Source organism: Balaenoptera ricei, chromosome 2 (assembly GCF_028023285.1).
Source record: "Balaenoptera ricei isolate mBalRic1 chromosome 2, mBalRic1.hap2, whole genome shotgun sequence".
Lineage (NCBI taxonomy): Eukaryota > Metazoa > Chordata > Mammalia > Artiodactyla > Balaenopteridae > Balaenoptera > Balaenoptera ricei.
In genome coordinates, this window is record NC_082640.1 from 20,282,945 (window position 1) to 20,302,613 (window position 19,669).

General features: G+C 41.5%; 1 protein-coding gene across 1 annotated transcript in view; it reads right to left on the reverse strand.

Annotated features, from left to right (window-relative positions):
- CDC123 (cell division cycle 123) overlaps positions 1 to 19,669 on the reverse strand; it is a 56,954-nt gene continuing 37,285 nt past the window's right edge. The window contains exons 8-13 of the mRNA XM_059912069.1: positions 19,449 to 19,524; positions 17,903 to 18,025; positions 16,988 to 17,016; positions 4,403 to 4,528; positions 1,046 to 1,183; positions 1 to 248 (exon numbers count right to left, since the gene is read on the reverse strand). Coding sequence (XP_059768052.1) covers positions 222 to 248; positions 1,046 to 1,183; positions 4,403 to 4,528; positions 16,988 to 17,016; positions 17,903 to 18,025; positions 19,449 to 19,524 — 519 coding nt within the window. The 3' untranslated portion in view covers positions 1 to 221. The remainder of the gene's footprint in view (positions 249 to 1,045; positions 1,184 to 4,402; positions 4,529 to 16,987; positions 17,017 to 17,902; positions 18,026 to 19,448; positions 19,525 to 19,669) is intronic.

Here is a 19,669-nt window from a genome sequence, read left to right on the forward strand (position 1 = left end):
TTTCCTATGTTTAAGATCTATTTATTGTGTTATTTTTACAAGTAGCAAAGTCCCTCCATTTCTCCCAGTTTTATACATGAATATAAAAAGCCACTGACTTCCACGCTGCCCCCCTCCCCCTCCCCCGCTGACTGGGTTAATAGGAGGTTGTGGACTATGTACGGCCTCCAGAAGCAGCGGTGGTTTCCTGTGTGACTTGGCCTTGAACTCTAGCATGCTAATCAGTCATCCTCTTGCTGATTCCTTTTCTGTCAAAGGAAACCAAGATGCATTAAAACAGCACATTCTAATTGGGATATTTGTTCAGCCAAGATCGCTTTTTCTGTCAGCAAGTATAATTTTCTAGAGGCCCCTAGCAAAAGATGTGGTTGAAAATTATCATGGAAAAAAAACATGCCTTATGTAGTTCATTAAAGTAGTTTATCACTTTGGCTCCTGGGCACATTATCCTCAAGATATTTGAACATTTTCTTCTCTTTCTTCTTTACGTACAAATATTCCCACCCAGAAACACACACAAATACAAATACTCACCTTCCCCCTGGAGTACCCATCGGAGAGAGCTAATCTGCTCTCAGCCCTATAACAGTATACAGTTGACCATTGAACAACATGGGTTTGAACTTCACAGGCCACTTACATGTGGATTTTCTTCAGTAGTAAATACTACGGTACTGCGGACCCACCGCCGGTTGAATCCGTGGATGCAGAACCGTGGATACGAAGGGCTCATTATAAATTATATATGGATTTTCCCCTGGTTGTTTAAGGGTCAACTATACATACTTTCTTCAAGATTACAAGTATTATGAAAATTACTCAAAGGATACACATATAAAAACATTTTCTGTCATTTTAATCAATAAATTAATCTTTCAGCTTACTTGACATTATGTCATTATAAAATGACCTCACTCAGTAATCCTGGCCCATTAATTCCCAATCATCAAATAAAAGTCTACATGGTATATGACTAAAATGAAATGTTAAAAGAGTCAACCTGAAAGCAGAGCTGGCCAGCCTACTAAGTACACAGAAACTTTACCAGTTTAAGAAAATCGATGAGTTTGTGAGCATCCTCCCCGGTGGAGAGGTCCACAAAGTCCTTGGGCAGCCGGTAGCTCAGGTAGGGACTCGGCTGAACTGTGACCTCGCTGTTGGTGCAACGGAAGGCCGGAGCATCCTTTACAGAGGAAAAGAAAAAGGAAAGTCGGTGAGAAAGTCCTGTTTTAAGTCTATTCTTCAAACTGAAAAAGATGCTGGAGTAGCAATTCCAACTCCATGTCCTCTTCTGTACTACGTAGGGAAGAAAATCAGATTCTGAAGTAAAAGAAATCACCAAGGTTTTTAAAAGACCTCCCCATGTTCACAAGAAAATACGCATCTAAGGCGTGTGAAGACAGAGTCCCCGCGGGGGGCGAGGTGGCCCCTGAGTGCTCGGTGTGCAGCCAGCATGGCCACGAAGGGCTGCGGGTCTCTCCCGGCCCGAGGCTGCCTCGCGTGGTCCCACACGGGCCAGCACGCTTTACAAACACAGTCGCTTTCCACAGGTGCACTGCTGGAAATACCGCCTTAGAGAACAGAGTTAACAGTAAGGGCAAGCGAGTGCTCCGAACCCCTAACACTGCTGTGCTTTTCCCACGTCATTTTACATACTTATTTGTAGATTCCTCTCAGCACCTATGTAAAACTGCAAATTCAAGGATCATATTTAACAGGTCTTCACATTCTTTACTGTACATGCTTAGAGTCTTGCATAGAATATTCACATGTTGCCTGGTGCTGAAAAGGATTTCAGAGTCAGAGGCCTTGTGTTTGGGCTTCATGGGTGGCAGAGACCTAGGTGAGGGACGGATGGTGTGGAGCAGGTGGAGACAGGCCGGGAACTTGGATGGAACAGGACCGTGGAGCCCTAGAAAGCAGCCCATACCTTATGACAGACAGACCAGCCATCTGACAAGTACTCATGAAACACCAACTGCCTGCTGGACCTTGTCCTAGGGGTGGGAGGAAAACTGGAAAACAAGATGGCAGACAGCCACCAAGCAAGCAAATAACAAATTAACAAGCTTGTTCCAGAGACTAAAAAGTGTTATAAAAACAAAAGAGCAGGGCACTATGGTAAGAGGAGAACCATGTAGACTCCTCTTCAGAGGGGGGCCAGGTGGGACCTTGCTAAGGAGGGGACGTCTGGACTGAGAACTGAGAAGCAGGATGAAAGCAGCCTCGTGAGGCCTGGGAGTGAACACGGCTTTGGAGGCAGTGGAAACGACCAGTGCTAAGACCTGAAGGCCGGGCAGGGCTTTGTGGCTTCGAGGAACGAAAGGAAGGCAGGTCTCTGTGCGGCGGAGGACAGACGGGAGGTGATGCTGGGGAAAGGCGGGGGCCGGCTCCTGTTGCCCTTCTGGCATCCCCAACCTCCGATATGAGGCTGTTTACATTAAGAAGAAAGAAAGGGAGGGAGGGAGGGAAGGAAGAATGAATGAATTCGGATCATACAGTGAATCTTGTGCAAACTGTTTCTATCCAATAACTCTGTCCCTCATATTTAAAAATAACCTTGTGCCAAATCTTCTTCCTTGACGCTCAGATTTAATGGCCTACGACTCTTAAGATGCCAGCAGGAATAAGACCCCTTCATTCACTACTTCGATCAGCCTTAGCTGTGCCTGGCACTGTGCACAGCCCCACAGACACATGGAGAACAGAGATCCCATGAACGGGCTCGGAAACCTACAGCCTGAGGCAGGAGGCAGGCAAGTCCGCAGGCGAGGCCCACGCGGCAGGGCAAGCGCCTTGATGCGGAAAACAGGGACCACAGTCAGATCTAGAAAAACAGGGCCCAGGACGGCCCGGGACAGAGTAAGGATGAAAAGGACTATTTCAGAGACAGACAGAAGGAAAGATGTTCACACGGAGGGCAAGGCAGCAGCCGGAGAAGCAGGAAGAAAGCCGGGAGGCAAGCAGGCGTCACGGAAACCAGGGGAAAGGGTGTGACCGGAACAAGAGGTGACAGCTCAGATGCGGCCCAGCGTTAAGGAAGAGCGGGGCCGTGCACTGCTCACTGGAATTCCTGACACGTTGGTGGAGCCCTCACCACAAGCAGTTTCTTTGGAACCGGGGGCAGGGGGTGGAGGGGGGGATGAGCCGAGGAGGCCCGGGCAGCAAGGGGCGTGGGGAGCGGTGGCCACAGGACAAGCGAGTGGCCCGACAGCAGGAGAGGCACTTGCAGGACCCCACTTCCAAAATAATGTGTGCGCGCGCATGTGTATACACACAAAAATTGCCCAGAAAACCTTAACAGAGCTGGTAAGAATGGCCATTTCTAGGTAGTAGGATCTCAAGTCTCACCTCTTTCCAATTCTGTGTGATTTTAAACAACTGTGTGAAAATAAAACTATTTTGTAAAAGACAGAAAACACTCAGGAGAGAGAACGAAATGAAGAGCTCCGTGGACAGAACTGTAGACGCAGAGCACTCTCATTGACTTTAGAAAGCCTCGTGTGTATGTGTGCAGGCAGGTTACACACCAGAATGTTAACAGTGGTTCTCGAGGAGGTGGGATTATGGGTGACTTCAGAATTTCCTTTAAAAATGAGCAGGCATTACAGGGCTGAGGGAGGTCTTGCTTTCTAAGACAGGAGGCGTCGGAACACGGCTACCTGCTTACAGAGAAAGGAAGAGACTGGAAAAAGGAAAGAAGACAGATGGTAGCCCCAGGAACCTGGAGAGACGCAGGGGCAGAGACGAGACTCGGGAGGAAGGATGCAGGTTAAGTCTGTAGGTTTGACGACAGTTAAACGGAGTGAGTTCTCACCGATGGATTCTCTTTTCCTAAGAGGGAAGACACGAAAGCAGCTGCTGAGGAGGACAGGAGTGATGGACGGAGGCACTGAGGAGCGTGCAGTGGGTGGAACGGCCACTGGGGACAGCAGGAGGGGACGTTGGCGAGGGCGACAGAGCCTGCGGTCAGAGCCACGGGAAGCCAGGCGTGGTGACCAGGACGAGCCCCCTCCCCACCCCGTCTGCCCATCTGGGCGACATCCCTCTAACCGTGCGTGGCAGCCCGGGGCCGGGACCAGAATAAACAGATGCGTGACCTGACCCACGGTCCGGATTCTCAGATGGGCAGGACAGAGGAGCCAAGAAAAAGAAAAATAACCAGAAGAGAAACTATCAGATGATCATCTTCACTTTAGACAAAGGGAAGTGAAGAAATCAAAGCGCACACCCTTTCTCTAATACAACTATTTTGTGAAAGACAGAAAACATTCACGAGAGAGTACGAAACGAAGAACTCAGCAAAGTATCTATGAGTAAATCTGTGTCAGCGCCTGGAGAACCAGCGAGCAGTTCCTCAGTGGACTGACGGGTTTCCTGGGGATCTTTCTGATCATCTTACCTGCTCCAGGGCTTCTTCACTAAAATCACCCTTTAAGTTTCTTCCAGATAACAGTTCGTCCCAAGTAAACAGCAGTGCATCTGTGACTTCACCAAATGGATTAAAATCAATCAGCCACACCTTCCCCTGCAGTACAGAAAGAAAGATCAATAAGCATAAAATAAAACAAAGTCTGTAATCTGCCTTATCAGAAAGAACATCTTATTCTACCCAAAAGGTTATCGTAAAAATCATATCACTTCTATCAAAAGACAGTTTCCTCCAGGCCCCATCTGAGAAGGGGCCGCCTGTCTAAGTGGTGCAGGCACAGTGCCAAAGGGGAGGCCGCCCGTAAAGGCGGAGGAGAGACCCTGAAAGGAAAGCCCGACGAAGACATATATGTCGACTTCCGCCTCCAATCACATGAGAATTTTATGTCAAAAACCCAAGCAGGGAAAGGAAAATCTCACAAAATGGTTCCACCGAAGGAGCATGACTGGAATGTTCTCAAGGGTGACTTCAATGATCTTTCATGAAGAGGCCAGCAGTTCTCAGCACCATCCCTGAGCCCTGAGAGGCTTCTGCAAAGGCTTGTTTTTTATAAACACACGAAAGACATAAGAAAATGCTCAGCTGTCTTTCATTTCAGTGTAATAACTGTTTTCTCTGCATGATAGAGCTTGGAAGGCACATGAAAGGGAGATGAAAAAAAGAAATCAACCTTTAAAAGAAACAGCCATCTTCTACTCTGAGAGTAGCGATGGCCAAAGTGATAGGTTCCAGCCTCAGGGAAAGGACACCTCTGACCCAGTCAGACAGAGTCTGCACCTTGGTATAAAGTGGCAGAGCACTGACATAAAGGAGCTGGAGAATCTGTGAAATCCTGCCAGGAGATTAAAGCCAACACATTTGATCACGGAGACGTTATGTGACATTTTACTAGATAAATGTTTCGTTGAAACTTTTATCTTTGCTCCTTTTGATTTTTCTCACTGAGACATTTATTTAATTGTACCGTTTTGTTGTTGGTAGTTTTTTCTGTAAACATGTAGCAATCGTGTCTTGATCAGCCATGCATGTGTAAAATTAAAAAGGAACTGGACTGCTAAGCCAGCATTACTAATATCTAGCACTGTTTCTCATCTGTGTTAAAGGAAAAGTTTAAGAAAGATGAAACATCTTCCTAGGACTGGCTGCAAACTAGAAACCTCTAATAAGAGGCAAAGAACTACTACAGGAAGTTTCTACCATATACCATTGGCTAAGTTTCCTGGTTTCTACAATCCCCAGGAGAAATCCTGCAAATCCTTCTTGCCACTTGACTTGTATCCTCACTTCAATTTGGTGCCCACTCGTACCTTCTCTGACTACGTGAAATAATGTCAGCCATCAATCAACTCCTTGGTATGATTTCAGCTTTGCTTTTTCAGCGATTACTCAGATGTCTCTGATATACTGTATGTTATTTTAACAAAATGAGTACTTTCTAAAATTCAAACCCTTTTGACTTGAGATTTTATAACCAGTAAAACTATCTCCTTATTAAAAGAAAGAAAAAAAAACCTTTCACACCTGTTAGCATCAGAATATTTAGCTCTATAAACTAAAAATATGCCACATTGTAAAAAACAAATAAAATCACCACTGTTAGGGCTGATAGCTGGCAGAATTTGTTCTGTAGTTCAGAAGCCATCCTCTAGTTTAAAGAAAAATAAGCCAGCTGTAATCAGGCATAAAACTATCAAGATGAGGATTTCAAACCTATAACATGTTTTTCATGTCACACCTCAGGAACAAGACATCCTGAGAAATTCTGCTTTTAGGCAACACATCAGACAAGAGTGGTCACACTGACCTTCCTAATATCAACCAACTGTCCACCCCCCCCCATCCACCCAACTAAATCTCTATGCACCAAACACTGTGCCAGGCATGAGGGCATAAATCAGTAACACAGAGTCTACTCCTTGAAAGAGTTCAGTCCAGACCAGGACATGCACACATGTGCACACACCAGTATACGGATTGTTCACCATAGCACAGTGTGTAAAAGACTAGAAACAAGCTAAGCATTCATCCATAGGGAAGTGACTCATCAAACTAGATAGTAGATCCACATAATGAAATACTATGCCTTGTAAGAAAATGGAAAGCTCTCCAAGATACACTGTTTTTAAAAAGTATAAAAAGCAAGGTGCAAGTGTATATCATATGCTGACTCTTGCGTAAGAAAGATGGGAAAAAATAAGTATCTTGCTTGTTTTTGCATCAAGAAATACTGGAAGGATACATAAGAAACTAACACCAAAGGAGTGCAGAGGAGCAAGGTTAAGAATCAGACCTTCTATGTATATTTTCACACTAATGACATTAACAAGTTTAATCTAACAAATATCTAAAGAATACTTAGCACATTAGAAATTGTACTTTCTTTCTCAATCACTCATAAGACAGAAATAAAAAAGTGACGAGATTGCAGATCCATTCGCAACAATATCAAAGATACAAGATGATATTCATCCCCAAAAGCAATGAAATTAATAACAAGACAATAACCACAGCAAAAAAAATACACAGGGGGACCTGAATCATTTTTCAAGTACCTAAAGTAGTTATTCTAAATTCTAGTCGTGCATTATCATCACTTAAGAAGCTTCTTAAAATACACATTCCAAGGCCTCGTCCCAGACCTACTGGATGGGGGCGCTGTAGCTCTGACACACCATGCAGGTAGAAGCTCTCAGCACTGAGTCCACCTGCCCAGTCGCTGTCAGAACGTGGACACATCAGAGTGTCACCAAGCCTAGACACACTCTGATTATACTTCAGATCAGACACCAACATAAAAGAAGAGTTAGGGCTTCCCTGGTGGCGCTATGGTTAAGAATCCGCCTGTCAATGCAGGGGACACGGGTTCGATCCCTGGTCCGGGAAGATCCCACGTGCAGTGCCGCAGAGCAACTAAGCCCGTGTGCCACAACTACTGAGCCTGCACTCTAGAGCCTGCGAGCCACAACTACTGAGCCCGCGTGCCACAACTACTGAAGCCCACGTGCCTAGAGCCCGTGCTCCTCAACAAGAGAAGGCACCGCCATGAGAAGCCCGTACACTGCAACGAAGAGTAGCCCCTGCTCGCCGCGACTAGAGAAAGCTCCCGTGCAGCAACGAAGACCCAACACAGCCAAAAATAATAAATTAAAAAAAAAAAAAAAAAAGAGTTACCTTTCTCACAAGAGTAGCCATAAAATTATATATTCAAGACAATGTCTAAGAAATGGTGATACAAGTGCCACTGAATGAATGCAAATGAGTTTTACATCATGGCTGACATCTCTTCTCAGAAACCGTCAGGATGTTTACGCTGGCGTGTTTCCCACTTTAAAAGCACGCAAACTGCTTTCAGTTCTGTCAGATCACAGTCATAATTACTGATGTCCATGTCCAACTTCACTTAAGACATTTATATAGCTGTTTCACCAAGTCACACACGTGCACGGACCTGCCAGCCCTACTGAACCACAGCAGACCTGGACATGTGCCAGGGAAATACTGAGACACCCTGGCAAACCCCAAATTTTCGAATGCCATTAAATATAACTGCATTAGAACAGAACTACTTCAGAATCAATATCTGAACAATGGGAACAAATAACACACAACTCACAGGGTGGTATGGACTACGGGAGATGCTGAATTAAATGAGAATAAAGTGCTTCTGAGCCGCACATTCAGGGCAACGGGCCAGGTTCCCTCCCTCCCTCACTGATTCCATCCTGCTCGCTACCAGGCCAATCCTGGAACGCTTAAGTCTCGAAGATAAGCTCCTTGACGGTCGAGAGATCATCTGGTTGGAAGCTGCTTGTTAGAAGCCCAGCATCTAACACAGGACAGGCTCTCGATAAACAGTGGTGCGTGACTGACTGGATGTGGCCGGGGTCCGGCTTTAGAACAGGGCCACGGGCGCCCACCAGCTCAGGTTCCTACCCATTCTACTGCGCCAGCTCCCCGTCCTTTCTCTAAGATTTGTTTCCACTAAGCTGAAACTCTGCCAGGTGACATCCCTCCTTTGTACCACATCTCAGTTCATGGCTCCTCTTTCTAACTCTTAACAGATGCCATCACCCGTGAAGACAGACACGTGGGAGAGACCTTCAAGATGGCGGAAGAGTAAGACGCGGAGATCACCTTCCTCCCCACAAATACATCAGAAATACATCTACATGTGGAACAACTCCTACAGAACACCTACTGAACGCTGGCAGAAGACCTCAGACTTCCCAAAAGGCAAGAAACTCCCCATGTACCTGGGTAGGGCAAAAGAAAAAGAAAAAACAGAGACAAAAGAATAGGGACGGGACCTGCACCAGTGGGAGGGAGCTGTGAAGGAGGAAAGATTTCCACGCACTAGGAAGCCCCTTCACGGGCGGAGACTGCGGGTGGCAGAGGGGGGAAGCTTCGGAGCCACGGAGGAGAGCGCAGCCACAGGGGTGCGGAGGGCAAAGCGGAGAGATTCCCGCACAGAGGATCAGTGCCGAGCAGCACTCACCAGCCCGAGAGGCTTGTCTGCTCACCCGCCGGGGCGGGCGGGGCTGGGAGCTGAGGCTCGGGCTTCAGTTGGATCACAGGGAGAGGACTGGGGTTGGCGGCGTGAACACAGCCTGAATGGGGCTAGTGCGACACAGCTAGCTGGGAGGGAGTCCGGGAGAAAGTCTGCAGCTGCCGAAGATGCAAGAGACTTTTTCTTGCCTCTTTGTTTCCTGGTGCGCGAGGAGAGGGGATTCAGAGCGCCCCCTAAACGAGCTCCAGAGACGGGCGCGAGCCGCGGCTATCAGCGCGGACCCCAGAGACGGGCATGAGACGCTAAGGCTGCTGCTGCCGCCACCAAGAAGCCTGTGTGTGAGCACAGATCACTATCCACACCTCCCCACCCGGAAGCCTGTGCAGCCCACCACTGCCAGGGTCCCGTGATCCAGGGACAACTTCCCCGCACGGCGCGCCTCAGGCTGGTGCAACGTCACGCCAGTCTCTGCTGCTGCAGGCTCGCCCCGCCTCCTCCGTACCCCTCCCTCCCCCCGGCCTGAGTGAGCCAGAGCCCCCGAAGCAGCTGCTCCTTTAACCCCGTCCTGTGTGAGCGAAGAACAGACGCCCTCAGGCGACCTACACGCAGAGGCGGGGTCAGATCCAAAGCTGAACCCCAGGAGCTGCGCGAACAAAGAGAAAGGGAAATTTCTCCCAGCAGCCTCAGAAGCAGCGGATTAAATCCCCACAATCAACTTGATGTACCCTGCATCTGCGGAATACCTGAATAGACAATGAACCATCCCAAATTGAGGAGGTGGACTTTGGGAGCAACGATATATATGTATTTTTTCCCTTTTTCTCTTTTTGTGAGTGTGTATGTGTGTGCTTCTGTGTGTGATTTTGTCTGTATAGCTTTGCTTTTACCATTTGTCCTAGGGTTCTGTCTGTCCATTTTTCTTTTTTTTGCTTTTTAAAATTTTTCTCTTAATAATTATTTTAATTATTTTATTTTATTTTACTTTATTTTATCTTCTTCTTTCTTTCTTTCTTTTTTTCCTCCCTTTTATTCTGATCTGTGTGGAGGACAGGCTCTTGGTGCTCCAGCCAGGCGTCAGGGCTGTGCCACTGAGGTGGGAGAGTCAAGTTCAGGACACTGAGACCTCCCAGCTCCACCTAATATCAAACGGCGAAAATCTCCCAGAGATCTCCATCTCAATGCCAAGACCCAGCTCCACTCAACGACCAGCAAGCTACAGTGCTGGACACCCTATGGCAAACAACTAGCAAGACAGGAACACAGTCCCACCCATTAGCAGAGAGGCTGCCTAAAATCATAGTAAGGTCACAGACATCCCAAAACACACCACCAGACGTGGATGTGCCCAACAGAAAGACAAGATCCAGCCTCATCCACCAGAACACAGGCACTAGTCCCCTGCACCAGGAAGCTTACACAACCCACTGAGCCAAACTTAGCCACTGGGGACAGACACCAAAAATAACGGAAACTACGGACCTGCAGCCTGTGAAAAGTAGACCCCAAACACAGTAAGTTAAGCAAAATGAGAAGAGAGAGAAACACACAGCAGATGAAGGAGCAAGGTAAAAACCCACCAGACCTAACAAATGAAGAGGAAATAGGCAGTCTACCTGAAAAAGAATTCAGAATAATGAGAGTAAAGATGATCCAAAATCCTGGAAATAGAATGCAGAAAATACAAGAAACATTTAACTGGGACCTACAGGAACTAAAGAGCAAACAGTGATGAACAACACAATAAATGAAATTAAAAATTCTCTAGAAGGGATCAATAGCACAATAACTGAGGCAGAAGAATGGATAAGTGACCTGGAAGATAAAATACTGGAAATAACTACTGCAGAGCAGAATAAAGAAAAAAGAATGAAAAGAATTGAGGACAGTCTCAGAGACCTCTGGGACAACATTAAACGCACCAACATTCGAATTATAGGGGTCCCAGAAGAAGAAGAGAAAAAGAAGGACTGAGAAAATATTTGAAGAGATTATAGTTGAAAAATTTCCTAATATGGGAAAGGAAAGAGTTAATCAAGTCCAGGAAGCACAGAGAGTCCCATACAGGATAAATCCAAGGAGAAACATGCCAAGACACATATTAATCAAACTATCAAAAATTAAATACAAGTAACAAATATTAAAAGCAGCAAGGGAAAAACAACAAATAACACATAAGGAAATCCCCATAAGGTAAACAGCTAATCTTTCAGCAAAAACTCTGCAAGCCAGAAGGGAGTGGCAGGACATATTTAAAGTGATGAAGGAGAAAAACCTACAACCAAGATTACTCTACCCAGCAAGGATCTCATTCAGATTTGACAGAGAAATTAAAACCTTTACAGACAAGCAAAAGCTAAGAGAATTCAGCACCACCAAACCAGCTTTACAACAAATGCTAAAGGAACTTCTCTAGGCAGGAAACACAAGAGAAGGAAAAGACCTACGAAAATAAACCCAAAACAATTAAGAAAATGGTAATAGGAACATACATATCGATAATTACCTTAAATGTAAATGGATTAAATGCTCCAACCAAAAGACACAGATTGGCTGCATGGATACAAAAACAAGACCCGTATATATGCTGTCTACAGGAGACCCACTTTAGACCTAGGGACACATACCGACTGAAAGTGAGGGGATGGGAAAAGATATTCCATGCAAATGGAAATCAAAAGAAAGCTGGAGTAGCAATTCTCATATCAGACAAAATAGACTTTAAAACAAAAACTATTACAAGAGACAAAGGAGGACACTACATAATGATCAAGGGATCAATCCAAGAAGAAGATATAACAATTGTAAATATTTATGCACCCAACATAGGAGCACCTCAATACATAAGGCAAATACTAACAGCCATAAAAGGGGAAATCGACAGTAACACAATCATAGTAGGGGACTTTAACACCCCACTTTCACCAATGGACAGATCATCCAAAATGGAAATAAATAAGGAAACACAAGCTTTAAATGATACATTAAACAAGATGCACTTAATTGATATTTATAGGACATTCCATCCAAAAACAACAGAATACACTTTCTTCTCAAGTGCTCATGGAACATTCTCCAGGATAGATCATATCTTGGGTCACAAATCAAGCCTTGGTAAATTTAAGAAAATTGAAATCATATCAAGTATCTTTACCGACCACAATGCTATGAGACTAGATATCAATTACAGGAAAAAATCTGTAAGAAATACAAACACATGGAGGCTAAACAACACACTACTTAATAACCAAGAGCTCACTGAAGAAATCAAAGAGGAAATCAAAAAAGACCTAGAAACAAATGACAATGAAAACACGACGACCCAAAACCTAAGCAGTTCTAACAGGGAACTTTATAGCAATAAATCCTACCTTAAGAAACAAGAAACATCTCAAATAAACAACCTAACGTTACACCTAAAGCAATTAGAGAAAGAAGAACAAAAAAACCCCAAAGTTAGCAGAAGGAAAGAAATCATAAAGATCAGATCAGAAATAAATGAAAAAGAAATGAAGGAAACGATAGCAAAGATCAATAAAACTAAAAGCTGGTTCTTTGAGAAGATAAACAAAATTGATAAACCATTAGGCAGACTTATCAAGAAAAAAAGGGAGAAGACTCAAATCAATAGAATTAGAAATGAAAAAGGAGAAGTAACAACTGACACTGAAGAAATACAAAGGATCATGAGAGATTGCTACAAGCAACTGTATGCCAATAAAATGGACAAATTCTTAGAAATGCACAACCTTCCGAGACTGAACCAGGAAGAAATAGAAAATATGAACAGACCAATCACAAGCACTGAAATTGAAACTGTGATTAAAAATCTTCCAACAAACAAATGCCCAGACTGGATGGCTTCATAGGCGAATTCTATCAAACATTTAGAAAACAGCTAACACCTATCCTTCTCAAACTCTTCCAAAATATAGCAGAGGGAGGAACACTCCCAAACTCATTCTATGAGGTCACCATCACTCTGATACCAAAACCAGACAAAGATGTCACACAGAAAGAAAACTATAGGCCAATATCATTGAGGAACATAAATGCAAAAATCCTCAACAAAATACTAGCAAACAGAATCCAACAGCGCATTAAAAGGATCATACACTATGATCAAGTGGGGTTTATCCCAGGAATGCAAGGATTCTTTAATATACACAAATCAATCAATGTGATACGCCATATTAACAAATTGAAGGAGAAAAACCATATGATCATCTCAATAGATGCAGAGAAAGCTTTCGACAAAATTCAACACCCATTTATGATAAAAACCCTCCAGAAAGTCAGCATAGAGGGAACGTTCCTCAACATAATAAAGGCCATATATGACAAACCCACAGCCAACATTGTCCTCAATGGTGAAAAACTGAAACCATTTCCACTAAGATCAGGAACAAGACAAGGTTGCCCACTCTCACCACTATTATTCAACATAGTTTTGGAAGTTTTAGCCACAGCAATCAGAGAAGACAAAGAAATAAAAGGAATACAAATTGGAAAAGTAGAAGTAAAACTGTCACTGTTTGCAGATGACATGATACTATACATAGAGATTCCTAAAGATGCTACCACAAAACTCCTAGAGCTAATCAATGAATTTGGTAAAGTAGCAGGATACAAAATGAATGCACAGAAATCTCTTGCATTCGTATACACTAATGATGAAAAATCTGAAAGTGAAATTAAGAAAACACTCCCATTTACCACTGCAACAAAAGGAATAAAATATCTAGGAATAAACTTACCTAAGGAGACAAAAGACCTGTATGCAGAAAATTATAAGACACTGATGAAAGAAATTAAAGATGATACAAATAGATGGAGAGATATACCATGTTCTTGGATTGGAAGAATCAACATTGTGAAAATGACTCTACTACCCAAAGGAATCTACAGGTTCAATGCAATCCCTACCAAACTACCACTGCATTTTTCACAGAACTAGAGCAAAAAATTTCACAATTTGTATGGAAACACAAAAGACCCCGAATAGCCAAAGCAATCTTGAGAAAGAAAAACGGACCTGGAGGAATTAGGCTCCCTGACTTCAGACTATACTACAAAGCTACAGTAATCAAGACAGTATGGTAGTGGCACAAACACAGAGATATAGATCAATGGAACAGGATAGAAAGCCCAGAGATAAACCCACGCACATATGGTCACCTTATCTTTGATAAAGGAGGCAAGAACATACAGTGGAGAAAAGACAGCCTCTTCAATAAGTGGTGCTGGGAAAACTGGACAGATACATGTAAAAGAATGAAATTAGAACAATCCCTAACACAATACACAAAAATAAACTCAAAATGGATTAAAGACCTAAAAGTAAGGCCAGATACCATCAAACTCTTAGAGGAAAACATAGGCAGAACACTCTATGACATAAATCACAGCAAGATCCTTTTTGACCCACCTCCTAGAGAAATGGAAATAAAAACAAAAATAAATAAATGGGACCTAATCAAACTTAAAAGCTTTTGCACAGCAAAGGAAACCATAAACAAGACCAAAAGACAACCCTCAGAATGGGAGAAAATATTTGCAAATGAAGCACCTGACAAAGGATTAATCTCCAAAATTTATAAGGAGCTCATGCAGCTCAACATTAAAAAAACAAACAACCCAATCCAAAAATGGGCAGAAGACCTATATAGACATTTCTCCAAAGAAGATATACAGATTGCCAACAAAAACATGAAAGAATGCTCAACATCATTAATCATTAGAGAAATGCAAATCAAAACTCCAATGAGATATCATCTCACACCATTCAGAATGGCCATCATCAAAAAATCTACAAACAATAAGTGCTAGGGAGGGTGTGGAGAAAAGGGAACCCTCGTGCACTGTTGGTGGGAATGTAAATTGATACAGCCACTAAGGAAAACAGTATGGACGTTCCTTAAAAAACTAAAACTAGAACTACCATACGACCCAGCAATCCCACTACTGGGCATATATGCTGAGAAAACCATAATCCAAAAAGAGTCACGTAGATGAGGATGATTATAATTTTTGTGACTTTCTGTTTGAATAAAAAAAAAAAAAATCCCACAAGGACTCAGAGGCAAAAAATATACAAATCAATTTTCACTGCAAAGTAAAGGAGGTGTTATAGTGGAGGAATACTGGACTGAATGTCAGTAATATGACATAGTATGAGTGTGTTTCGTGTTTGGTAATTGCAATCATTATTGCTTTTGTTGTGGTCATCCATTTACAATGCTTGGCGTCAGTTTATTTATCTCTTGTAAAAATAAAATACAGTGTGCGTGTGTGTGAGTTGTGAGTAAAAAAAAAAAAAAGAAAGCAGATCCACATGAAAATGAAGTTTAAATGATGACCAAATGGTTTGTTTAAGGTATTGGCCAATTGTGCATTGTTACTCTTTGTGTGCATTAAAGTATTTGTGTCAAATTTAAAAAAGAAAAATAAAAAAACCTAATAGTAATACTACTATACTATATACTATATAAATACATGTTTTATATATTAAATATAATATATATTTAATATATATTAATAAATACAAATATGATATAAATATATAATACATATTTTATAGGAAAAAAAGAAGAGTCATGTAGCAAAATGTTCATTGCAGCTCTATTTACAAGAACCAGGACATGGAAGCAACCTAAGTGTCCATCGACAGATGAATGGATAAAGAAGATGTGGCACATATATACAATGGAATACTACTCAGCCATAAAAAGAAACAAAATTGAGTTATTTGTAGTGAGGTGGATGGACCTAGAGACTGTCTTACAGAGTGAAGTAAGTCAGAAAGAGAAAAACAAATACCGTATGCTAACACATATATATGGAATCTTAAAAAAAAAAAAAAATGGTCGTGAAGAACCTAGGCACAAGATGGGAATAAAGATGCAGACCTACTAGACAATTGACTTTAGGAATGGGGAGGGGAAAGGGTAAGCTGTGACAAAGTGAGAGAGTGGCATGGACATATATACACTACCAAACGTAAAATAAATAGCTAGTGGGAAGCAGCCGCACAGCACAGGGAGATCAGCTCAGTCCTTTGTGACCACCTAGAGGGGTGGGATAGGGAGGGTGGGTGGGAGGGAGGGAGATGCAAGAGGGAAGAGATATGGGGACATATGTATATGTATAACTGATTCACTTTGTTATAAAGCAGAAACTAACACACCATTGTAAAGCAATTATATTCCAATAAAGATGTTAAAAAAAAAAAAGACATACATGAAAACAGAGTAAGTGATGCCTTTGGCTTGATAGAGATGAGTAAACAGTTAACAGTTATTTTGGGATATGACCATATGGGCCTCTCCTTTTGTCCAAAAAATGGTTCAAAGGTATCACAAGCATCACTACAACGAGGCATTAGGAGCGTGGAGAGGGAAGAAGATAAATGTGAGAGACATTTAAGAAACACAGGGGTCTCATGTTTAGAAAACACAACTGCTGTCCTCTGAACAGCTAAGTCAGTGAGCACTGTCACAGGACACCTAGTGACCCAAATTTCTCTGAAAAGATTGCATGTCTTGATAGTGAAATCTCTGCTGCAGGATTTACTAGGTCAGGTTTTTGTTTTCTTTTTCACTACAGAAGTTTCCATCACTTCAAGATTACAGAATAAATACAAACTACTCGAATCCTCATCTTCAGTCTAAAGATGCAAGCGACTCAAATCATGCTAAGGGCCTTTCAGGTGACTGAAAATAATAACTGTCTAAATATCCAATGACAAATTCCTGGCCACACTGAAGAGTACAAACTCAACTATTTTAAGTAGACCCAGCCCCCCGACAAAAGGGGAAAGGAGGACACAGGGTGGCCTTAGCCATCTGTTAAATTAATAATCTTTGAATTTGTGATACATAATAACGGAAGATATCATGTCTCCTAGTGTTAAGGATATTTTAAGGGGAGATTCTCGGCCATGGTGAATTTCAAGCACCTTAGCTGATTTGAGAAAATATTTGTTGAGCGGTGAGCCCTTCCATAGAGAATGCCTATGTATTTAAAGCATATCAAATGTCAGTTTTACTTACCCTACTGTCTCTATATATATCGAATACAACTGCAAAGGAGAAAAAACTTGAAGTTAGTAACGAACTTCTATTTTCATGATCTACGCCTCCTTTTGAAACTTAAAATGCGTTTTATTATTAGTTACTCAAAAGACTTCCTGCTTCTACATCTCAAAACTTCAAACATAAAACGGTATCCTGCAATGTTTTACTTATATAATTTTGTTTTCCTTTTCTCTATCCTCAGGCGTAATCCCTTTTGTTTAAAAATTCAAACCAAACACCAACACTGTCTCAACTAGTTCACAATTAGAGACAGGTTATCTATATCAGAGAAAGGAACATCAATCACTAACTGCTTGATGGGGAATAAAATGGGTAAAATCTTCAATAGGAAAGCACACTATCTAGCCATGCTTAGGGCATGATTCACCTTTTTTAAAAGTCAAAACCTGCCACAGACCCCAGGCTTGGCAAGCAGAAAAACAGAAACCATAGCAGATATAACTTGACAATGCATGAAAACTGTCTCATACACAGCACTTTCAATTCTTACTTTCAACTCTTGGGAACAACTCACAAATATTTACTTTGTAACTGGTGCTATCTGATCATTCAAATAAAAATCTAGAAAGGTAGATCAGTCAACTAGCTAATTTAGTTCTAATAACAGAAGCATGTGGTTCTCTGTAGATAGACCCTTTGAAATGTATAATAAAATATCTCAAATGACAAGAGAGAGAACCATCTCGGTACTAAAAAGGGACTCTGGTTAAATAAGGTAAAATTAACATGCAAACCCAACAGCAATACCATCATATAATAAAATGCTTAAAATACAGTATTTTGAATCCAGTTTTAAAATATGTACCACCGTGAAATAAGGTTCGGTAACATTACGCATTTCATTTCACTGGGTCAATAAAAAATACTCACAGTCTTCATCTAAGAATTTATACTGTATGTGTTTCTTGAAAAAGTCTTGTATGCATCTGCAAATCTCTTCCTTTTGTTTAGAAATATGATCATAATATTGTGTGTAGTCCCTTTGAGAAATACCTGACAAGAAAATATTTTATATTTCATTATTATACAATATTCTTTTCAAAAACACCAAAATGTGATTTAAACCTCTTTTTGAGGAAACCATTAAAGTAGATCGAATGACTATGGCATCACACATTAGTCGGCATTTTATATAGTTATAAAGCTTATCAGTTGTAAAGGTTCAAATGGCTAGGTGAACCCTAAAATTCCATATTGCCATGCATTCTTACTTTAGAAACAGTAGTTATTTTTACTTAGTACAATGGGAAGAATTCAAAGTCATAAAAATGTTTCTTATGTAAAAAATGAAAGAAGCAATTTAAAACCTACCCACATAGTCAACTGCTTCTTCTTTGATTTTTCCAATGAACTGTCTAAAAATTGGCATTCTTTTCCACTTTCTTTGGGAAAATGTAAAATACCCCTCACCATACATCTTCCATAATCATACTGCACTTCACGGTCTATTTTCCTTGTTCATACGTGCTATCCTGCCTTCACAAGCCTGATGTTTCAAGCCATGGAAAAGTAAACATTCCTTTCTTCAGAGTGACTTGCTGACATTATTCCAAAAACACTAAAGGGAGTATTGTAAGAACTCCTTTAATCTGCTCTAGACCTAAGAAAAAGTTCTCTGCTCTGAAAGAAGGGCTTCCAACCAATTTCTTAATCACATGCCAATATGACTCCCTTCTTTAACTGTACTTAATACTGCAGTGTTTCTTTCAGGGATATATAACAATATTATACAATAAATTCAAACAACCCCGGTGTATTTCAGGTAAGTTAAACGTCGACAACACATTCAATAAATAAATAGTGTTGATCTGATTCTGTTCAAATCACACTTTTCTTGGTTGAAGATCAATTCTACCTCATGGAAAATGTGCTTAGACAAAATAAGAGCAAATTATCTACAATATTTAGCTTGAATAAATCATAGCAGACAAAATAATAACCTCAGAGGAAAGAAAATGGGTGGCTTTTAAAGCAATGTACTTCTTTGCATATTTTCTCTTGCTAGAATAATAAACAGTGCTTCAATAATAGAAATAAATGTTCAAAAACTGGGCTTTTTACGCTGCTTAAAATAAGCAGTGTATTGCTAGTAATACCTAGGAAAGCCCCAGAGAGAAAGCAGGTAGTATTACACATATCCTGAGAACAGTAAAGGCCACCACTTTCATCTCTGGAATCCAGATTGACGTGATTCATCAACAAGACTATTTTCTGTGGAAACAGAATCTGGCCTCAAGACCCTTGTCAATACAGCATTCCAGAGAGTCAGTGCCAATTGGTTAGAGGTAGCATCTGAGATAAAAACTGATTGTTACTCTTGTCTTAATTACTAAGTAATTTATTTCCATCAAAAGTTTGTCTTCTTTTAACAATTACTTTCAAAGGTTTAAAAAAACAAAAAAAACAAAAACCTCACCAATAAGCTTATTTTCCTTGACAAAACATCGGAACTCAGCACCAGGAATTAATTCACACCATTTTCGAAGAACAAGCTGTAGACAAAGGAAAAAAGGAACACAACTATGTAACAAGAGAATATTTACTAGTCTAATAAACAATTTTATGTTGAGACTATGTCTTAACAATTGCCATTATCAAGTGTTTTTTTTTTTAAAAAGGCATCATAAAACATTCCTG